General features: G+C 38.4%; 1 protein-coding gene across 6 annotated transcripts in view; it reads right to left on the minus strand.

Moving 5' to 3' along the window:
• Positions 1 to 21,454, minus strand: part of srek1 (splicing regulatory glutamine/lysine-rich protein 1) — a 60,213-nt gene that overhangs the window by 25,761 nt on the left and 12,998 nt on the right. For 5 of the 6 annotated variants that reach the window (XM_039758657.1, XM_039758658.1, XM_039758660.1 and 2 more), the window contains 3 exons: positions 19,662 to 19,826; positions 16,484 to 16,662; positions 6,693 to 6,823 (listed from right to left, as the gene is read on the minus strand). In XM_039758657.1, coding sequence (XP_039614591.1) covers positions 6,693 to 6,823; positions 16,484 to 16,662; positions 19,662 to 19,826 — 475 coding nt within the window. The remainder of the gene's footprint in view (positions 1 to 6,692; positions 6,824 to 16,483; positions 16,663 to 19,661; positions 19,827 to 21,454) is intronic. The other variant, XM_039758663.1, reaches the window with a different exon arrangement.

Below are 21,454 nucleotides of genomic sequence, written 5' to 3' on the forward strand. Positions count from 1 at the left end.
GATTGGACATAATTTGGAAAGGCACACGCCTATCTATATAAGGTCCCACAGTTGACAGTTCATGTCAGAGCACAAACCAAGCATGAAGTCAAAGGAATTGTCTGTAGACCTCCGAGACAGGATTGTCTCGAGGCACAAATCTGGGGAAGGTTACAGAAAAATTTCTGTGCTTTGAAGGTCCCAATGAGCACAGTGGCCTACATCATCTGTAAATGGAAGAAGTTCGAAACCACCAGGACTCTTCCTAGAGCTGGCCGGCCATCTAAACTGAGCAATCGGGGGAGAAGGGCCTTAGTCAGGGAGGTGACCAAGAACCCGATTGTCACTCTGTCAGAGCTCCAGAGGTCCTCTGTGGAGAGAGGAGAACCTTCCAGAAGGACAACCATCTCTGAAGCAATCCACCAGTTAGGCCTGTATGGTAGAGTGGCCAGACGGAAGCCACTCCTTAGTAAAAGGCACATGGCAGCCCACCTGGAGTTTGCCAAAAGGCACCTGAAGGACTTTCAGACCATGAGAAACAAAATTCTCTGGTCTGATGAGACAAATATTGAACTCTTTGGTGTGAATTCCAGGCGTCACGTTCGGTGGAAACCAGGCACCGCTCGTCACCAGGCCAATACCATCCCTACAGTGAAGCATGGTGGTGGCAGCATCATGCTGTGGGAATGTTTTTCAGCGGCAGGAACTGGGAGACTGGTCAGGATAAAGGGAAAGATGACTGCAGCAATGTACAGAGACATCCTTGATGAAAACCTGCTCCAGAGCACTCTTGACCTCAGACTGGGGCGACGGTTCATCTTTCAACTGGACAACAACCCTAAGCACACAGCCAAGATATCAAAGGAGTGGCTTCAGGACAACTCTGTGAATGTCCTTGAATGGCCCAGTCAGAGCCCAGACTTGGATCCGATTGAACATCTCTGGAGAGATCTTAAAATGGCTGTGCACCGATGCTTCCCATCCAACCTGATGGAGCTTGAGAGGTGCTGCAAAGAGCAATGGGCAAAACTGACCAAGGATAGGTGTGCCAAGTTTGTGGCTTCATATTCAAAAAGACTTGAGGCTGTAACTGCTGCCAAAGGTGCATCGACAAAGTATTGAGCAAAGGCTGTGAATACTTATGTACATGTGATTTCTCAGTTTTTTTTATTTTTAATACATTTGCAAAAACCTCAAGTAAACTTTTTTCACATTGCCATTATGGGGTGTTGTGTGTAGAATTCGGAGGAAAAATGAATTTAATCCATTTTGGAATAAGGCTGTAACATAACAAAATGTGGAAAAAGTGATGTGCTGTGAATACTTTCCGAATGCACCGTATATATTCATAGCATCCGTAGTCTGAGGCCCGATCTGATTGTATGGGTGGTTACCTACCAGGTAACGCATGTGGTTGGTCTGCCAGTTGGCAAACATCCGCAACGGGCCCTCTCAGTTGCGGAAAAAGTTGGGTTTATTTAATAGAGAGAAAGAAACTAAATGCAATCACGGGCACTTATACGTTGCATGGATGCAAATGTAACACTAAACATGAAAATTACAATCTGTTTAAATTGTACATCCACATCCCCATATGCGAGCAGCAGAACTACAAAGAAGCTAGTGCATAGAACAGTAAGGAGGGATACAGTGGTGTGAAAAACTATTTGCCCCCTTCCTGATTTCTTATTCTTTTGCATGTTTGTCACACAAAATGTTTCTGATCATCAAACACATTTAACCATTAGTCAAATATAACACAAGTAAACACAAAATGCAGTTTTTAAATGATGGTTTTTATTATTTAGGGAGAAAAAAAAAAACAGACCTACATGGCCCTGTGTGAAAAAGTAATTGCCCCCTGAACCTAATAACTGGTTGGGCCACCCTTAGCAGCAATAACTGCAATCAAGCGTTTGCGATAACTTGCAATGAGTCTTTTACAGCGCTCTGGAGGAATTTTGGCCCACTCATCTTTGCACAATTGTCGTAATTCAGCTTTATTTGAGGGTTTTCTAGCATGAACCGCCTTTTTAAGGTCATGCCATAGCATCTCAATTGGATTCAGGTCAGGACTTTGACGAGGCCACTCCAAAGTCTTCATTTTGTTTTTCTTCAGCCATTCAGAGGTGGATTTGCTGGTGTGTTTTGGGTCATTGTCCTGTTGCAACACCCAAGATCGCTTCAGCTTGAGTTGACGAACAGATGGCCGGACATTCTCCTTCAGGATTTTTTGGTAGACAGTAGAATTCATGGTTCCATCTATCACAGCAAGCCTTCCAGGTCCTGAAGCAGCAAAACAACCCCAGACCATTACACTGCCACCACCACCATATTTTACTGTTGGTATGATGTTCTTTTTCTGAAATGCTGTTTTCCTTTTACGCCAGATCTAACGGGACATTTGCCTTCCAAAAAGTTCAACTTTTGTCTCATCAGTCCACAAGGTATTTTCCCAAAAGTCTTGGCAACCATGGAGATGTTTCTTAGCAAAATTGAGACGAGCCCTAATGTTCTTTTTGCTTAACAGTGGTTTGCGTCTTGGAAATCTGCCATGCAGGCCGTTTTGCCCAGTCTCTTTCTTATGGTGGAGTCGTGAACACTGACCTTAATTGAGGCAAGTGAGGCCTGCAGTTCTTTAGACGTTGTCCTGGGGTCTTTTGTGACCTCTCAGATGAGTCGTCTCTGCGCTCTTGGGGTAATTTTGGTTGGTCGGCCACTCCTGGGAAGGTTCACCACTGTTCCGTGTTTTTGCCATTTGTGGATAATGGCTCTCACTGTGGTTCGCTGGAGTCCCAAAGCTTTAGAAATGGCTTTGTAACCTTTAGCAGACTGATAGATCTCAATTACTTCTGTTCTCATTTGTTCCTGAATTTCTTTGGATCTTGGCATGATGTCTACCTTTTGAGGTGATTTTGGTCTACTTCTCTGTGTCAGGCAGCTCCTATTTACGTGATTTCTTGATTGAAACAGGTGTGGCAGTAATCAGGCCTGGGGGTGGCTACGGAAATTGAACTCAGGTGTGATACACCACAGTTAGGTTATTTTTAACAAGGGGCAATTACTTTTTCACACAGGGCCATGTAGGTTTGGATTTTTCTCTCCCTAAATAATAAAACCATCATTTAAAAACTGCATTTTGTGTTTACTTGTGTTATATTTGACTAATGGTTAAATGTGTTTGATGATCAGAAACATTTTGTGTGACAAACATGCAAAAGAATAAGAAATCAGGAAGGGGGCAAATAGTTTTTCACACCACTGTATATACAGTTAGGTCCATGAATATTTGGACAGAGACATTTTTCAAATTTTGGTTCTGTTCATCACCACAATAAATTTTAAAAGAAACAACTCAGATGCAGTTGAAGTTCAGACTTTCAGCTTTAAGTCAGTGGGGTGAACAAAAAGATTGCATAAAAATGTGAGGCAACTAAAGCATTTTTTTAACACAATTCCTTTATTTCAGGGGCTCAAAAGTAAATTGGACAAATTAAATAACTGGAAATAAAATGTTCATTTCTAATACTTGCTTGAAAACCCTTTGCTTGCAATGACAGCCTGAAGTCTTGAACTCATGGACATCACCAGATGTTGGGTTTCCTTTTTAATGCTCTGACAGGCCTTTACTGCAGCGGCTTTCAGTTGCTGTTTGTTTGTGGGCCTTTCTGTCCGAAGTTTAGTCTTCAACAAGTGAAATGCATGCTCAATTGGGTTAAGATCAGGTGACTGACTTGACCATTCAAGAATTTTCCACTTCTTTGCTTTAATAAACTCCTGGGTTGCTTTGGCTGTACGTTTTGGTCATTGTCCATCTGTATCATGAAACGCCACTCAATCAATTTGACTGCATTTAGCTGGATTTTAGCAGACAGTATGTCTCTGAACACCTCAGAATTCATTCGGCTGCTTCTGTCCTGTGTCACATCATCAATAAACACTAGTGTCCCAGTGCCACTGGCAGCCATGCACTTCCAAGCCATCACACTTCCTCCACCGTGTTTTACAGATGATGTGGTATGCTTTGGATAATGAGCTGTTCCAGGCCTACTCCATAATTTTTTCTTGCCATCATTCTGGTAGAGGTTGATCTTGGTTTCATCTGTCCAAAGAATGTTTTTCCAGAACTGTGTTGGCTTTTTTACAGTGGTGTGAAAAACTATTTGCCCCCTTCCTGATTTCTTATTCTTTTGCATGTTTGTCACACAAAATGTTTCAGATCATCAAACACATTTAACCATTAGTCAAATATAACACAAGTAAACACAAAATGCAATTTTTAAATGATGGTTTTTATTATTTAGGGAGAAAAAAAATCCAAACCTACATGGCCCTGTGTGAAAAAGTAATTGCCCCTGAACCTAATAACTGGTTGGGCCACCCTTAGCAGCAATAACTGCAATCAAGCGTTTGCGATAACTTGCAATGAGTCTTTTACAGTGCTCTGGAGGAATTTTGGCCCACTCATCTTTGCAGAATTGTTGTAATTCAGCTTTATTTGAGGGTTTTCTAGCATGAACCACCTTTTTAAGGTCATGCCATAGCATCTCAATTGGATTCAGGTCAGGACTTTGACTAGGCCACTCCAAAGTCTTCATTTTGTTTTTCTTTAGGCATTCAGAGGTGGATTTGCTGGTGTGTTTTGGGTCATTGTCCTGTTGCAGCACCCAAGATCGCTTCAGCTTGAGTTGACGAACAGATGGCGGACATTCTCCTTCAGGATTTTTGGTAGACAGTAGAATTCATGGTTCCATCTATCACAGCAAGCCTTCCAGGTTCTGAAGCAGCAAAACAACCCCAGACCATCACACTACCACCACCATATTTTACTGTTGGTATGATGTTCTTTTTCTGAAATGCTGTGTTTCTTTTACGCCAGATGTAACAGGACATTTGCCTTCCAATAAGTTCAACTTTTGTCTCATCAGTCCACAAGGTATTTTCCCAAAAGTCTTGGCAATCATTGAGATGTTTCTTAGCAAAATTGAGACGAGCCCTAATGTTCTTTTTGCTTAACAGTGGTTTGCATCTTGGAAATCTGCCATGCAGGCCGTTTTTGCCCAGTCTCTTTCTTACGGTGGAGTCGTGAACACTGAACTTAATTGAGGCAAGTGAGGCCTGCAGTTCTTTAGACGTTGTCCTGGGGTCTTTTGTGACCTCTCAGATGAGTCGTCTCTGCGCTCTTGGGGTAATTTTGGTGGCCGCCACTCCTGGGAAGGTTCACCACTGTTCCATGTTTTTGCTATTTGTGGATAATGGCTCTCACTGTGGTTTGCTGGAGTCCCAAAGCTTTAGAAATGGCTTTATAACAATTACCAGATTGATAGATCTCAATTACTTCTGTTCTCATTTGTTCCTGAATTTCTTTGGATCTTGGCATGATGTCTAGCTTTTGAGGTACTTTTGGTCTACTTCTCTGTGTCAGGTAGCTCCTATTTAAGTGATTTCTTGATTGAAACAGGTGTGGCAGTAATCAGGCCTGGGGGTGGCTACGGAAATTGAACTTAGGTGTGATACACCACAGTTAGGTTATTTTTTAACAAGGGGCAATTACTTTTCACACAGGGCCATGTAGGTTTGGATTTTTTTTCTCCCTAAATAATAAAAACCATCATTTAAATACTGCATTTTGTGTTTACTTGTGTTATATTTGACTAATGGTTAAATGTGTTTGATGATCAGAAACATTTTGTGTGACAAACATGCAAAAGAATAAGAAATCAAGGAAGGGGGCAAATAGTTGTTCACACCACTGTAGATGTTATTTAGCAAAGTCCAATCTAGCCTTTCTATTCTTGAGGCTTATGAGTGGTTTGCACCTTACTGTGCACCCTCTGTATTTACTTTCATGCAGTCTTCTCTTTATGGTAGACTTGGATATCGATACGCCTACCCCTGGAGAGTGTTGTTCACTTGGTTGGCTGTTGTGAAGGGGTTTCTCTTCACCATGGAAATGATTCTGCGATCATCTACCACTGTTGTCTTCTGTGGACGTCCAGGTCTTTTTGCGTTGCTGAGTTCCCCAGTGCTTGCTTTCTTTCTCAGGATGTACCAAACTGTAGATTTTGCCACTCGTAATATTGTAGCAATTTCTCAGATGGGTTTTTTCTGTTTTCGCAGCTTAAGGATGGCTTCTTTCACAGCAAAATCTTCCACATGCAACACCACACCTCAAATCAACTCCAGGGCTTGTATCTGCTTAATTGATAATGACATAACAACGGACTTCCCCACACCTGCCCATGAAATAGCCTTTGAGTCAATTGTCCAATTACTTTTGAGCCCCTGAAATGAAGGGATTGTTTTAAAAAAAATGCTTTAGTTGCCTCACATTTTTATGCAATTGCTTTGTTCACCCCACTGAATTAAAGCTCAAAGTCTGCACTTCAACTGCATCGGAGTTGTTTCATTTAAAATTTATTGTGGTAATGTACAGAACCAAAATTAGAAAAAAGTTGTCTCTGTCCAGATATTTATGGACCTAACTGTATAAGAGAAAATATATGAGGACTGAGAGGAAAGTTGATGTTTACTTCCAGTATCTGAAATTCTGGTACCGTAGCCGCATTTACACAACTTTAGTTTAGGGTAGCTGAGTTGAAAAAGAAATGTAAAAACAATCATCCTGCTTACCTTCTTTAACTAAGGAGAAAAGTTAAAACATAAATTGCACATGAAATAATCTCAGAGAGCACTGTTTAAAATAGTCATACCTGGCTCAATTGCTGCTGATATAAAGGACTGAGCTTCTCTCACTCTTTTCATCACATCTTCTAGCTCTTTAGCAGCTGCTTGTGGTGTCAGCTCAGGAGGTTTGACTATGGCATTATTAGAGTGATTAATTCTGAGGGAAGGAAGGGAAAAATTAATTATAACTTCAAAGTAACAATCATGGTAGACATGTGCTAAAGACATACAAAGCATTTTTAAATAGTATAGTGTAATCAAGTATCCTAATAAAAAGTAGTCTGAATCATTCAGAAGTTTATCAGGCAGCAAAGGGCTCTAAGTTAAGTTTAAAAAGAATTTACTAAACAATTCCTGCCAATAAACAAGCTGAATTATATACAAACTAGACATTAAGCCCGTTACAATAACGGGCGCTAGAACAGTAGTGTATAAACATTAGTAGGAACAGTCTATATTAAATGGCAAGGGACCTTGACCTCATTCTGTTTCTTGTCTTAATTTTTTTTTGTCAAAAATATTTTTGCAAGAAACCTAAAGTAAAATAATAATAAAGATAAAATAGAAATGTATATGACAATACAGCAAGTATAATTAATATTGCCTTAATGTAAAACTTTGTAACCATCTGTAAGACAATATCTGAAGAAGATATTTAGGTAAAATCTTCTATTTTTTTACCTCATTAAATTTTTCTATACAATCTCATTATAGACATTTCTTGTAAATATTCTATCTAAGTTTGGCAACAGTTTGCCTTGTTCATGAATCTCTACAACCTTGACAACATCTGGAAAACTTCTAACTCTTGATAATGCAACATATAACTGACCGTGTCTGAATACTGGTTCTGGCAAATAAATGCCAACTTTTTCTAAGGTTTGCTCTTCTGAGACTCTCTCTTTTAGCGTTTTTCTGATGGTCATTTTCTTTTTCTTCAATAGATCTATTTGCTTATATTTTTCTTTGTCTTTCAGCCTTTCTTTTGTTGATGTTTACTTGTTGAGCTGACCGTTCTTCCAGGAGACGTTGCTTATATAGGATTTGATTGTCTGTGTCTTTTGTCCAACTTGACGTGTCCTTTATTTGGGTGGCATGTTGTTAGTAGATACGTCTATAATATTTTCTCCTACAGTAATACTGGCTTGAATGTGGCTGTAATATGCATCACTGTATTGTGCGTCTTTAACTTTCTCTCGCAGTAATACTGGTTTGTATTTCCGTAAAATGCCTGTCATTTTCTCTGACAATAATACTGGCTTTGATGTCCGTAATATGACTTTAATTTTCGGTCACAACAGTGGGCAATCAGCAGTGTCCCCAGCAACTGATGTAATGTGTGGCGTGCTGCTTATAATCGTGCCTGTGGGGTCTCCCCAGCAAGTATTTTAATCTGTGGGTGCGTGCAGCTGATTATTTTATGTGTGGCATCTCCCCAGCAACGGATTTTATGTGCGCGGCAGCGACTACCCAATCAGCACTCTCCCCAGCAATGGTGTCCTTTATATCTTATCATGCACTGCAGTGGCAAGGCCATTCACTGTGTGCTCAGCTTCCAGTGTGTGTGCTTTATTTGCTTATCATCCCACACTGTTTATAAATATTCTCCGCACAGTTATACAGTAAATCCTTGTTTATCGCGATTAATCCGCTCCAGACAGATAAATGAATTTCCACGAAGTAGGATTCTTTATTTATAAATGTAATATTTTTGCAGTTAGAGCATTGAAAACCTGTTTACGACCTTCTAAATACATTTTTTTAACATTATTAGAGCCCTCTAGACATGAAATAACACCCTTTAGTCAAAAGTTTAAACTGTGCTCCATGACAAGACAGAGATGACAGTTCTTCCTCACAATTAAAAGAAAGCAAACCTATCTTCCTCTTCAAAGGAGTGCCGTCAGGAGCAGAGAATGCCAGAGACAAAAATAAACAATCAAAAATCAATAGGGCTGCTGGGCGTTTATGTATGCGAAGCACTGAGATAAAGCACCGCAATAAAAGGATCAATGTGAAGGCAGTCTTTCAGCATTTTTTAGAGGAGCGTCCATATCTTCTAAGTAAACACCCACTGTGCAAACAGCCCCTCTGCTCACACCACCTCCGTCAGAAGCTGAAAATGTCAGCGAGATTGAGAGAGACAGAGAAAAGCAAACAATCAAAAATCAATACGGGCTGTTAGAGCTTTTAAGTGTGCGAATCACTGCGCGGGAAGCATAACGTACATCATTGAGGAGTTTTATTTAATACGTAATACAGGGAGTGCAGAATTATTAGGCAAGTTGTATTTTTGAGGATTAATTTTAATATGGAACAAACACAGTGCTATCAGTCAATCCAAAATGTTAATAAACCTGAAAGTTTCACAACGGAAATGTGAGTGTGAACATCATCAGGGGAATACATATGTGCGCACAATTATTAGGCAACTATTAGTGTGCAGATTTATTATGCAACTAAAGGAAAAATGAAAATTTTCCCATCTCACTTGTTTATTTTCATCTGTTATAGTGAGAATAATAAACAAACACCTCAAAATTTACAAATAAACATCTCTGACATTTCAAAAAAAATAAATCAATCAATCAATCAATGACCAATATAGCCACCCTTCTTTCCAATAACAGTCATAAGCCTTTCCATTCATGGAGTCTGTCAGTTTCTTGATCTGTTGACGATCAGCTTTTTGTGGAGCAGTGACTACAGCCTCCCAGACACTCTTCAGAGAGGTGTATTGTTTTTCTCCCCCGTAAATCTAGCGTTTAAGAAGTGCCCACAAGTTCTCGATAGGGTTTAGGTCAGATGAGGAAGGGGGGCCATGTCATTATTCCTTCATCTTTAAGGCCTTTACTGGCTGGCCACGCAGTGGAGAACTTCGATGCAAGTGATGGAGCATTGGCCTGCATAAAAATCATGGACTTTTTCCTGTATCACTGTTTGAAGAAAGTGTCTTCGAAAAACTGGCAGTAGGTTTGGGAGTTGATTTTGAGTTCATCTTCAATGCAAAAGGTCCAACTAGCTCATCTTTAAAAATACCAGCTCATACCAGTACCCCACCTCCACGTTGGAGTGGAGCTCTGTGCCCATTACTGATCCACAGGTCCATCCATCTGGTCCATCAAGAGTCACTCTCATCTCATCGGTCCATAAAACCTTTGAAAAAATCTGTCTTCAGATATTTCTTGGCCCAGTTTTGACGTTTCAACTTATGTTTCTTGTTCAGTGGTGGTTGGGTTTCAGCCCTCCTTACCTTGGCCATGTCTTTGAGCACTGAACACCTTGTACTTCTGGGCACTCCAGGTAGGTTGCAGCTCTGGAATATGAAAGTACTGGAGGATAATGGGTTCCTGGTAGCTTCACGTTTGATTCTTCTCAAATCTTTGGCAGCTAATTTGCTCTTTTGTTCTCAACACGCTTTGCGACCCTGTTGACTATTTGCAACAAAATGTTTGATGGTTCTGTGATCACACACCAATATCTTAGCAATTCCAAAAGTGCTGCATCCCTCTGAAAGACTTTTACAATTTTTGACTTTTCAGTGTCAGTTAAATGTTTTACCTGAGGAAAACTAGCTGCCTAATAATTCTGCACACCTTGATATAGGGTGTTGATCTCCTTAGGCCACACCCTCCCTCATTACACAAATACACATCACCTGACGTGCTTAAATCCAATAGGCATTCAAGTTAATACAGCTTGGAGTTGGAATATACGCATTAAAAATGATGATATGGTCAAAATACTCACTTGCCTAATAATTGTGCACACAGTGTACGTGCTCTGATTGGGTACCTTCTCAGCCATCCGCCAATAGCGTCCCTTGTATGAAATCAACTGGGCAAACTGAGGAAGCATGTACCATAAATTAAAAGATCCATTGTCCGCAGAAATCCGCGAACCAGCGAAAAATCCGTGATATATATTTAGATATGCGTACATTTAAAATCCACGATGGAGTGAAGCCGCGAAAGTCGAAGCGCGATAAAGCAAGGGATCACTGTAGTACCAAAGCAAGAAACAAAGTGAAAGCCCCCACTTCTCATTTCACATGTGATAATGTATCTAGAACACCCAGTGCCAGTAATTATATGAAGACTGTGGTTTTAGTGATATTGTTCACAATCAGTAAATTGAGACTTTGACCATCATCAGAAGCTCAAGCCAATTACCATAAAGACAACAAATTTGAAAATACAATGAATGTACCGTAGATACTCGCGTATTAGTCAGTCAATCTCACAGATAAGTCGAGTGTATTTTTAAGCCGAAAATTACGAAATTTGTTATGACCCGCGTATAAGTCGAGGGTAAAACTTGGGTTTTTTCATGGCCCATTGTCTTAATAAGTACGGTCTTCTCACCAATACCTGCTACAGTTCGAATCCACGGCATATCAAATGTTATTGGCGTTTCACCCATGTTACCAATGTTACTGAGATCAAAGTCATACCTTTGTTTTTGCTTGATAATAAATTTATGAAAGGAACTGACCTTTTCTTCTAGATCTTTCAGCAGCTTCTGCGAGATTTTTATTCGCTAACGAAGGCACAGCCCATATCTGTTAATAAACCGTGTACATCAGCCAGCCGATGCTTGAAATTCCAACAAAGGCTTATGTGGTGTTATGGGTCCACAGCTCTCTGAGCAAAGGCTGTTTTAGTTTTAAAATAAATAATTACTGCGCTCGCAGGGCGATCTGCGGTGTGGGCGTTTCTCACCTACTGCACAGGTAAGGGACTGCCCACATCCGTGATTGTTCCTGTGGCTAATGTGCTGCAGCTGCTATGTCCTCTCTGGAAAAAAAAACACAACAAGGAAGAGAAAGAAAGACGGAGGGGGCTGGAGAAAGCAGGAGAGAGGCGGTGTGAGAGGGCGAACGAGCGCTCGCTGGCAGCTGTGTGGTAGCCTGGGTGCTAGGCGGGTTTTTAAAGGATTGTTTTTCTATTTTATTGATTTTTAAACCTCCACGTTTGCTTTATGGATTATTTATTTAATGAAGAGTTCTTTTGAATCACTGCACTGTTTACTTTGAACATTGATTTTGATTGACTGTTTTAAATAAAAGCACTGTGCCATTACCCAAATTCTATGGAAAATTGTGTTGCCCCACAGATAAGTCGACCCTGTTTTTTGAATGAATTTTAAGGCATTAATTTTTCGACTTATTTGTGAGTATCTACAGTACATACCCAATTTAGTGTGAGAATTACAAGTGAATATAACTAGTAAATTAATTGAGAATTAAACCCAAAAACATCCAGAGATGGTATAAAAGAGCACGTCATCCAAAAATATGTTTTCTTATGTTACTTACCCCATGTAGTTTGTATTAATGGAAGAAAAAATCTCATGTTTTCATGTAGAAAGAAAAAAGTTTAGGATATCATGGACTGTGAAGGTGACCTTTTCTGTCCAATTGAAAAATATGTTGAAAACCTCTCCTGTTGCTTGTGTCACGTACACCACATGTTATTTATGCTTGAATGCTGAATAAGTGCAAAACACAAGCATTTTTTCCTGAACATACAGAATGAGCATCCCTTATCAGAAATTCCAAAATTCAAATTGCTCCAAAATCCAAAACTGAAAGCGCCGTTGCTCAGTTACTGCTACGTGTATGAGTCTATGCAAGGTTTAAAGAACTGGTAGCTATGGTATGTTTGTGAAAATATGAATTGTAAAATATGCATTCAAAGTAAACCATAGGACTGCTGTTAAGAGAGCTGGTAAAGAAGAGTGACTGGATCTACAGATTTCAATACTGAAAACACCCAAATCAGTAAATGTGCCTAACACCACCAGTAAGAAACATGGATTATGCACATGCTGATTGCACATCTAGACGAATAACTGAAGGAAGTTAATATAACAGGAAATGCAAACAATCCAATGTCAGAATAAAGCTGCAGCACTTTAAACATGCAGTATATACAGTCATGGGCCGATCTACAGCGGATCAAGTTGAGGCCATTTGTACCTATGGTCAAGATTAAGGCTGTTCCATTCATGTGGCAGCTATAGAATGATACACCCTACATGACTAAGTTTAAGGTACATTTAGTATGTAATGAACAAATGAAAACCATGTTTGATATGTTTAGTATGATTTTGTATATTTTAACAATAAAATATAGCACTTGACATGTTATAAAACATTGTGGTTCCGGAATTATGTCTGCAGCCATTTTTCCATTGTCTTCTAATGCACATCTTTTGAGTTGTCATGAGATTTTGTAGTTTATTTTTCGTGGAAAAACACAACAAAAAAATCCTGTAATCATTATGCCTTAACACCCTCAAACAAAACCTGTGCAAGAATCCAGGAAGGTAATCATGCTCATGCACAGTACAGAACAAACATGCTTAGTTTGAGTACACCCTAAATTGAAACAAAAATGAAAAACGCATTAGATATATTCCTGAAAAAAATACATTTGCATCAGAAGAACCTCCACCAGAACCATTATGAGAAAGTGATACTTTGGTCAAAGAAGACATCAACGGGGAAGGAGAAACTGAACTAGTTTTGAGAGGATTATAATCTTTGAATGGTAAGGAAGTGTCTGCCAGCAATGCTGGACCAATTATTATGGCCATAAATGGGACCTGAGCTGTGAGGCAGCAGTGCCAGCCACTGAGGCACTTTGCCTCCCTGAATAAAACAGTCAAGTGCCAATTATTTCTTTGTTCTTTACATGGTTCTTTTAGGTAGTGCGCTATCCTTAAAAGGGACACTCTCAGTCGCAGATTTGGCATGGTTTTTCGACTCTTGGAGGAGCCTTTAAGGTTTGTTTTGAACAACACTGCTCCATGTGAAATTCTTGTGTGTTTGGGCAGCACCGCCACCCTTTACACAGAGACTCAAACATCACATTGTGCTACTTCTTAATGGCAGTTAAAGTATGTGTACCGGTGACCGAAAGAGACTCGGTTGCATTGGTCTGAACACTTTGTGCTTGACATACGGCCGATTTGACATATGGCCAGTCAGAACTTGACTGCACACACAACACAATGCTTACCTAAATTCTATTTGCTGTTGTTATGCCATATATTGATGCAACTGACAAAATGACAAAAAGATATCATAGCACAGAGAAGCACTTTGCAAATGAGAGATGAAAATTAGCTTTACTAGTCTACAATTGTATTTGTCTGTCTTTTATGTCACTGAGCTCATTACAATGTACAAATTTATCATTAGTCTTCAGTTACTTTGTGTTACTGAGATCCAGAATGGATAACAGTTACCTTAGCTTTTTATTTATTTATTAAACAGTTCTGAGTCTATTACTCAGTTTCTTTTACTTTCTCCTTGAAAGCCAGGCAGTTTAAAAGAGCACACACTGGAGGAATTGAGGATGAGTGCTTTAGGAAGGTGCAAACATGCAAAATATGCAAATATTCCAAAACCAGTAATATCCAAAATACTTCTGGGCCCAGACATTTCGGTTTAGGGATACTCAACCTGTACTATTACTACTCACTTCTTCAGAAATCAGAATAGAATATAAACAGGAAAGGCACATTTTAATATTGAATATTTTCGATTGAAGATAGGGCTCTTGACCAATAAATGAGGGGAGGAGGCAGGTTTTCAATTTAAAAGCATAGAATCATGGGAATACACTTTTCCTGTTTACCTTCAACAATAACTTTTTTCAGAAGTATTAATACTTTAGCAAAAAGGGCAAGCATTTTACATGTTTTAAGCATTCAACATGATAATTAAAATGTGGATTATGCAACATGAGTAAAGTGAGAATTTTCTTTTTTTTCATGGATGTTTTCACATTGTTTGCCATTGGACAGAACGGATCATCATTAATTTCTGTTGTCTCTCTATATATAAAAGAAAACCCTGGAATGTAAAAGCCAGGCGACGAGACGTGATCTTCTCAGAAGTTCTACAAAGACATTTTAAAGACCCGCAAGACAAAAAAGACTGACAACGGAGCATCTTGCGGGGCCGTGGAATATAAGATTCTTGCAAGACATGCCCTTCTTATCAAATAAGACCACGGACAGCCAGCAAAACATTCAGTCATGTGCCTTTAGCAAAGAAGAAAGAGCATCGCAGAGAAAAGACACCCAAGGCGCAATACATATGCAGAGAAAGGTAAAGAATGTGAATGCAGCAACAGGCGAAAGTATTGTAGCGTCCCAGCCAAGCTGAAGCCTTTGTTGTTTTAAGTGACTGTTAGGTCCACTCGAGGAAGGGCAGAGTACAGCACGGCATACTGATAGTTAGGTGCTATTGATGCGGTAAGTGGGAGGCGACACCTGTGGGAGGGGGGTTGGAGAGGGTGCTAGAAAGTTGTGCTTGGGGTTACACAGTTGGCGACTGTTAAAGTAGAACTTTTGTGACACTTTATTACATCAGTCGCTACAGTATCAAAAAAAAAAGATAGCACAGATCGCACTGACAAAAAACAAAAGGAAAGTAGTTTAAGTCAGAGAATTTCAAAAAAAGGGTTTAACTCAAATGCATCTATTGGTTACTTTGCAAAAGAATTATTAACTGCTGATGATGTGGATCGTTTTGTCTGTGATGAAATTCCAAACTGAGAAACCTATCCTAAATTATGGTACAAAGTCTTTAAACACAAGTCTCACAGACATTATTTAAAAGATTCAGCATAGTGAGACAAGAAAGATTACAAATATTGTTTTTACAGAAGCTCTGAAATAAAAGTGAAACTAATGAAATAGCAAAAGAAGGGCAGAGTACAGCACTGAAGACTGATAGCTGGGTACTGACTGATGCAGTAAGGGGGAGGCGAGACTCGTGGGAAGGGGGTTGGAGAGGATGCTAGACAGTTGTGTTTGGGGTACACAGGAAGCGATTGTTAAAGTAGAACATTTGTGCCACTTTATTACGTCAGTCGCCAGAGTCTCCAAAAAAAAGATAGCACAGATCGTATTGATGCAAACAAAAGGAAATTAGTTTAAGTCAGAGAATTTCATACACTGGGACATGGGGTTTAACTCACATGCGTTTATTGGTTACTTTGCAAAAAAAAAAATAAAAAAAATATTAACTGCTGATGATATGGAAAGTTTTGTCAGTGCTGAAATTCCAAACAGAGAAACATGTCCTGAATTATGGCACAAAGTCATTAAACACAAGTCTCACAGACCTCATTTAAAAGATTCAGCATATTGGGACAGGAAAGATTCCAAATATTGGTTTTACAGAAGTTCTGAAATAAAAGTGAAACTAATGAAATAGCAACAATTCAAAGAAAAAAAAAATCTTCAAAGTGTGTATTCGAAAAACCAAATGTGTGGGTTGGCAAGCGAAGCGAGCAGGGGGCAAAGCCCCCTAGTACCATAAATTGTTTTCTCTCATTCTGCATGAAAGTATGAGATAAATAATTTTTCCTGATCATCACAACAAACTACATGACATAAGTAACATTTTTATCACTTAGGGTAGAGTACTCCTTAAAGCATTATAATAGTATCTTTGTGTGACCCCCTAAACTTCCTCTACATACACTCTGACTTTCCTCCACCATCTCAAAGACATGCATGTTAGGTTAACTGTCAACACTGTGAGTCATAGAGGGAGAACTTATATGGAGAAGTGAGGAAGAGCGCATGGGTTTAAACCTAATCTGCAATGCACTGGTACTCTATACAGGGTGATTTCTGCATTGTCCCAGATGTTGTCAGAACAAACTCCAAATACGTTGACCCTCAAGTTGGATTTATGCAGGATCAGACAAATTGATGAATGTAATTTAATTAATAAACAAAACATGGTAACATTTTACTTTAGATGTACTTCTAATCTCTCAGAATAACTTACTTTAATGGTCTGTCTCCAAACATTACACCATTGAATGCTAAGGCTCTTGGTACAGAATCTTGATCGGCAAATTCCACAAATGCAAAACGAGTTGGTTGTGTCTCATCACCAGCCATCCTTACAAACTTCACATCTCCAACTTGCTTGAAATATTCTAGGAGCTGCTCTGCCGTTGTAGTCTACAGGAGAAAATAATGACAATGATAATTTAGTGGAATAAATAAACAATGTAAAACCCATAATTCATGTGTTCATACATTCTATTACATGAAAATATGGCAATCAAGACAAAAGAGTATTCCAAGATTAACACGATAAATTCTTTTCTTGCAGATAAATTTACAGTTTCTTAACCCATAGTCCATAGCTGGCTTTAACAAAAGTCTATGAAAAGGATAATTATAAACAATTCTTGCAAAGTAAAAACGCATAAAAATGGTCACATATTTATGCATTAAAGTTACAACCCCAATTCCAAAAAAGTAGGGATGTTGTGTAAAATGTAAATTAAAACAATACAATAATTTGTAAATCTCAAAAGTATTTATTTTATTCACAATAGAACTTAGAATTTACACATTTTACTATTTCATTAAAAATATTTGCTCATATTGTATTTGAGGGCAGCAACATGTCTCAAAAAACTTAGGAGTGTGCAACAAAAGGATGGAAAATTAAGTGGTACTAAAAAGAAACAGAGGAACATTTTGCAACAGGTCTGTCACGTGATTGGGCATAAAAAGAGCATTTTAGAGAGGCAGTCTCTCAGAAGTAAAGATGGGCAGAGGTTCAACGATCTGCAAAAAAACTACATCTACAAATTGTGGAACAATTTCAGAATAATGTTCCTCAATATAAAAGGGCGAAGACCTTAAATATCTCATCATCTACAGTAAATAATATCATTATCAAAAAATTCAGTGAATCTGGAAAAATCTCTGTATGTAAGGGACAAAGCTGAAAATCAGTATTGGATACCCTCAGGCAGCAAAGCATTAAAACCAGTCATGATTCTGTCATGGAAATCACTGCATGGCCTCAGGAACAGTTCCAGGAATCACTGTCTGTGACACAGTTCACCATGCCATCCACAAATGCATGTTAAAGCTCTATAATGCAAAGAATAAGCCAAGAGTGAACGTGATCTTCTCAGGGCCAAAGCTCATTTAAAATGGACTGAGACAAAGTTAAAAAATGTTCAGCGGTCAGATGAATTGAAATTTTAAAAATTCTTTTTGGAAAACATAAATGTCTCATCCGGACTAAAGAGAAGGAGGACAATCCAGCTTGTTTTCAGCGCTCAGTTCAAAAGCCTACATCATTGATAGTATAGGGGTGCATTAGTGCCTATGGAATTAGCATCTTGCACATCTGGAAAGGCATCATTAATGCTGAAAGTTACATACAGGTTTTTAGAGTAACATGTGCTTTTAGGACAAAGGCCTTGCATACTTTAGCAAGAAAATGCTAAACCACATACTACGTCTATTACAGCAGCATGGCCATGTAGTAGAAGAGTCCGGGTACTGCGGTCCAGACCTTTCACCAACTGAAAACTTTTGGTGCCTCATGAAATGAAAAGTATGACAAAAGGCCACCCAGGACTGTTGAACAGTATATCAGACAAGAATGAGACAATACTCCTCTTCCAAAAGTCCAACAACTGGTGTCCTCAGTTCCCAGACGTTTACAGACTGTCGTTAAAAGAAGAGGGGATGCTACACAGTGGTAAAAATGGCCCTGTCCCAACTTTTTTGAGACGTGTTGCTGCCATCATGACCTTATTCATTTCTTAAAATAGTACACTTTCTCACTTTAAACATCTAGTATGCTTTTTATGCTCTATTATGAATAAAATATGGGTTTGTGAGATTTGCAAATCATTGCATTCTGTTTTTATTTACATTTTACACAGTGTCCCAACTTTTTTGGAATTGGGGTTGTACAATTAATTTTGCTATTGTATACAATTCAGCAATAATACTTGAAATTAAAATGAATGTCAGATTTGTATATTTGTGTACTAGCGCCTGCATTTGAGTCTTTCCATCATGTTAGGTGGTTTATATATGCAATTCTTGGGAGAAGTTTGAAAGGGGTTTATAAACCAACAAAGAGTTACTTACTACTCTAATTTATAAACTGCTTGTTATATGTATCATTTATTATAACAAACCAGCATTATAGATGGGTGCATAATGAGTATTTAAGTTTTGGACAGAGAAACGTCTGCACTTATTTAATGTGTCACACGTAGTACTAAAAAGCGTTTTTTCTGGCGCAATGGCTGCAGATTTTTCACAAATCTTGAAAGTAGTGATGCCTAAGTGTCTACATGTTTATGTTCTGCTGCTTTCTATTTATAGCAGAGCTAAATCTTTTAAATTGAGCGTGTAAGATTTTTCTTTATTTCTTTGTTATTGATTTAAATAAAACATTTATTCAGCAAATCGGCATTTGTTCACTGCACAATAGGTTTTACATGAAGTATTTCTATGGACTCAAATATCAAAAATATGGTCCAATGTGTTAAGAATTACTGCTTTTTTGCAACTGGGGCACTTTGGAACTTTTTAAACTATTAAAACAGGACGAGAATATGAATCTATTTAGTATTTTATATACCTCAAGCTAAAAAGCATCCTCAGAAAAAGCCCATTCTAATGTTCAGCTCCTTAATGTTCAGCTACTTATATCAGCTGCAATCCAATCAAACTAAATTCACTAGGAACACTAACAAAAACGGAGAAGTTTACAAAGAAATTCTACAAACCCAAATTAAACAAACAACAAACTTAAATTACCATTCACACACTAAGAATAAATGCTAAATCTGAATAATGAAGTGCAATGGGGCGGGGGACGACTCAATACAAATAAGTTCTACTTTTAAGATCAGACTGCAGCATCTAAAAAGGTAAGTTCTTCTTAGAAACTGCATAAACTAATTATCAACAGTACTGCAACACAGGCAACACAAATCAAAATTAGTATGGTAGGAAAACTGCACAGGAAATTAATCAAAAATAAAACAATGATTTACTGAATAAACCACTGAAGTCAGTTTATCACGTTATAGAGAAATTTAGAAGCGATTCAGTATCAAATTGATATTTTAGAAGCTTTAACAACCAAATTATTCATTGCAGCAAAGTGTTTGCATCATGGTCAGAATTACCTGCGAATTCAAGTTGCCAACATAAATTGTTCTTCTAATTTCATCAATTTTAGAGGGATCCACATTTCCCATCAATGGGGGTTGTGAAGAGATTCCTCCCAGAGCTGCCAGTGTAGGATCGAGGCCAGCCTGCAATGCTCCCAGTGTGCCAATTGGGATACCAAGCTGCAATATTACAAACATAGTTCACTTTAAGTCGTTAGTTAGGTATACGCTACACTGACCCAGAGCAAAGATCCACAGTATGGCCCAGTGTGAGAATCATTGCAATCTCTTTCTGAGCAAGCTGCATATTGCCACAAAGTAATTATAGCAAAACGAAAATTAATCAAATGGAAAACAGAATTATTCTCCATTGGATGTGTTATTTAAATCACTTACCATACACCAAACACCTGTTTCTAAACTGATTCAACAATTGGATAAAAACCTCTAAGTCAACACCTCAGACAAGGAATGAAGGAGATTCAAAATAAACACTCTTCATCAATCTATGTAAAACATGGTATAGTCTCTGAAGAGCAAGATTATCCAAAATATCAAGAGACGGCATCCTAACTCTGAGTGATGCTATCAAAGGTCTAATCATTAACATTATGTCACAGGATAAAACATTTTTGGGGAAAGTATTTATTAGATAATTCCTAATCCTTCAGTGGATGTGTATCGTGTAAAACGAAACAAGTTAATAGTACGTAGCCAATAACTGTAATTCCCTATGTTGCACTGTTTTGTGTCAATTTGGTTTGTTCCAATTGATCCTTAAGTCAATATTAAAGAAATGTCCCATATTATCTTAATCTACAACAAAAACTAATTTTCTCTGAAGAATGCTGGTTTTGTATATTTCAGAATTTGCCAAAAATGTGTTAATGTTTCTCTAAAATACGATTGCTGACCCTCTGACTTTAATGCATTTTACCTTTAATGTTTTAATTATAATGGCTTCTTTGTTGATGTGGATCTGTACGATATTATGTGGCGATTTCAATCTTCATGCATCTTCTTGTCTAACCTGCTCCTGGCCCTTCCGATTGTCTTTTGCAGGCCAGTCGCAGAATGGAGGTGTAGGAAACATGTAAAAATGTTCATCTCAGGTAGTGTCAGTGGTCAAATATTGGCATTTGTATATTTGCAAAATTCACTATCTGAAGCACCTCTTGATTATTATTTTTTTTTAAATCTTGCTTTTGTTTACTAGATTATTTTAATTTAATTATCATTTTCTTCTTGTTTGGAATTTTCTGCCCTTGTTATCTATTGTGTTTATGTACAAGAATTCTTAGTCATTTTTGGACTTGCCTTTTGGATTATGGACTTATTTTAGGCACACTCGTCGTTTCAAACGTTTGTGTGGTTTTGTACAATTAACTTGGTGTGCACAGGCAAGCATACTTTACAGAGCAGTGCTACAGTCATTCACCCCTCTTGAGAGCTGGCAATAGAGGGTAATGCAGTAAGCATTGCTGCTTCAGTGAGTACAGCATGCCAACTCACACCTAACCGACTGAATTTAACTAGTTTATCAACATGCTTAATTTTGCGTTTTGATTAATGAAACACGTAGTGCAACCAGAGAAGCTATAGATACACTAAAGCTGGAGAGGACAGAAGACAACAACATGTAGGCAAGCAGAGCAATTGGAGAGGTCAAAGAGGCTATGGAGAACAGGAAGGAATACTCACTAGTGAGCTGAAATTTCTCAATGTTGCTAAAATGTATCTCATTACACCACATTTTTTAAATTGCCATCTAGTATTTGCCCATCACGTCTAGGAACAGCCTATTCATA

The sequence above is a fragment of the Polypterus senegalus genome, chromosome 7, assembly GCF_016835505.1.
Source record: "Polypterus senegalus isolate Bchr_013 chromosome 7, ASM1683550v1, whole genome shotgun sequence".
NCBI classification, from domain to species: domain Eukaryota; kingdom Metazoa; phylum Chordata; class Cladistia; order Polypteriformes; family Polypteridae; genus Polypterus; species Polypterus senegalus.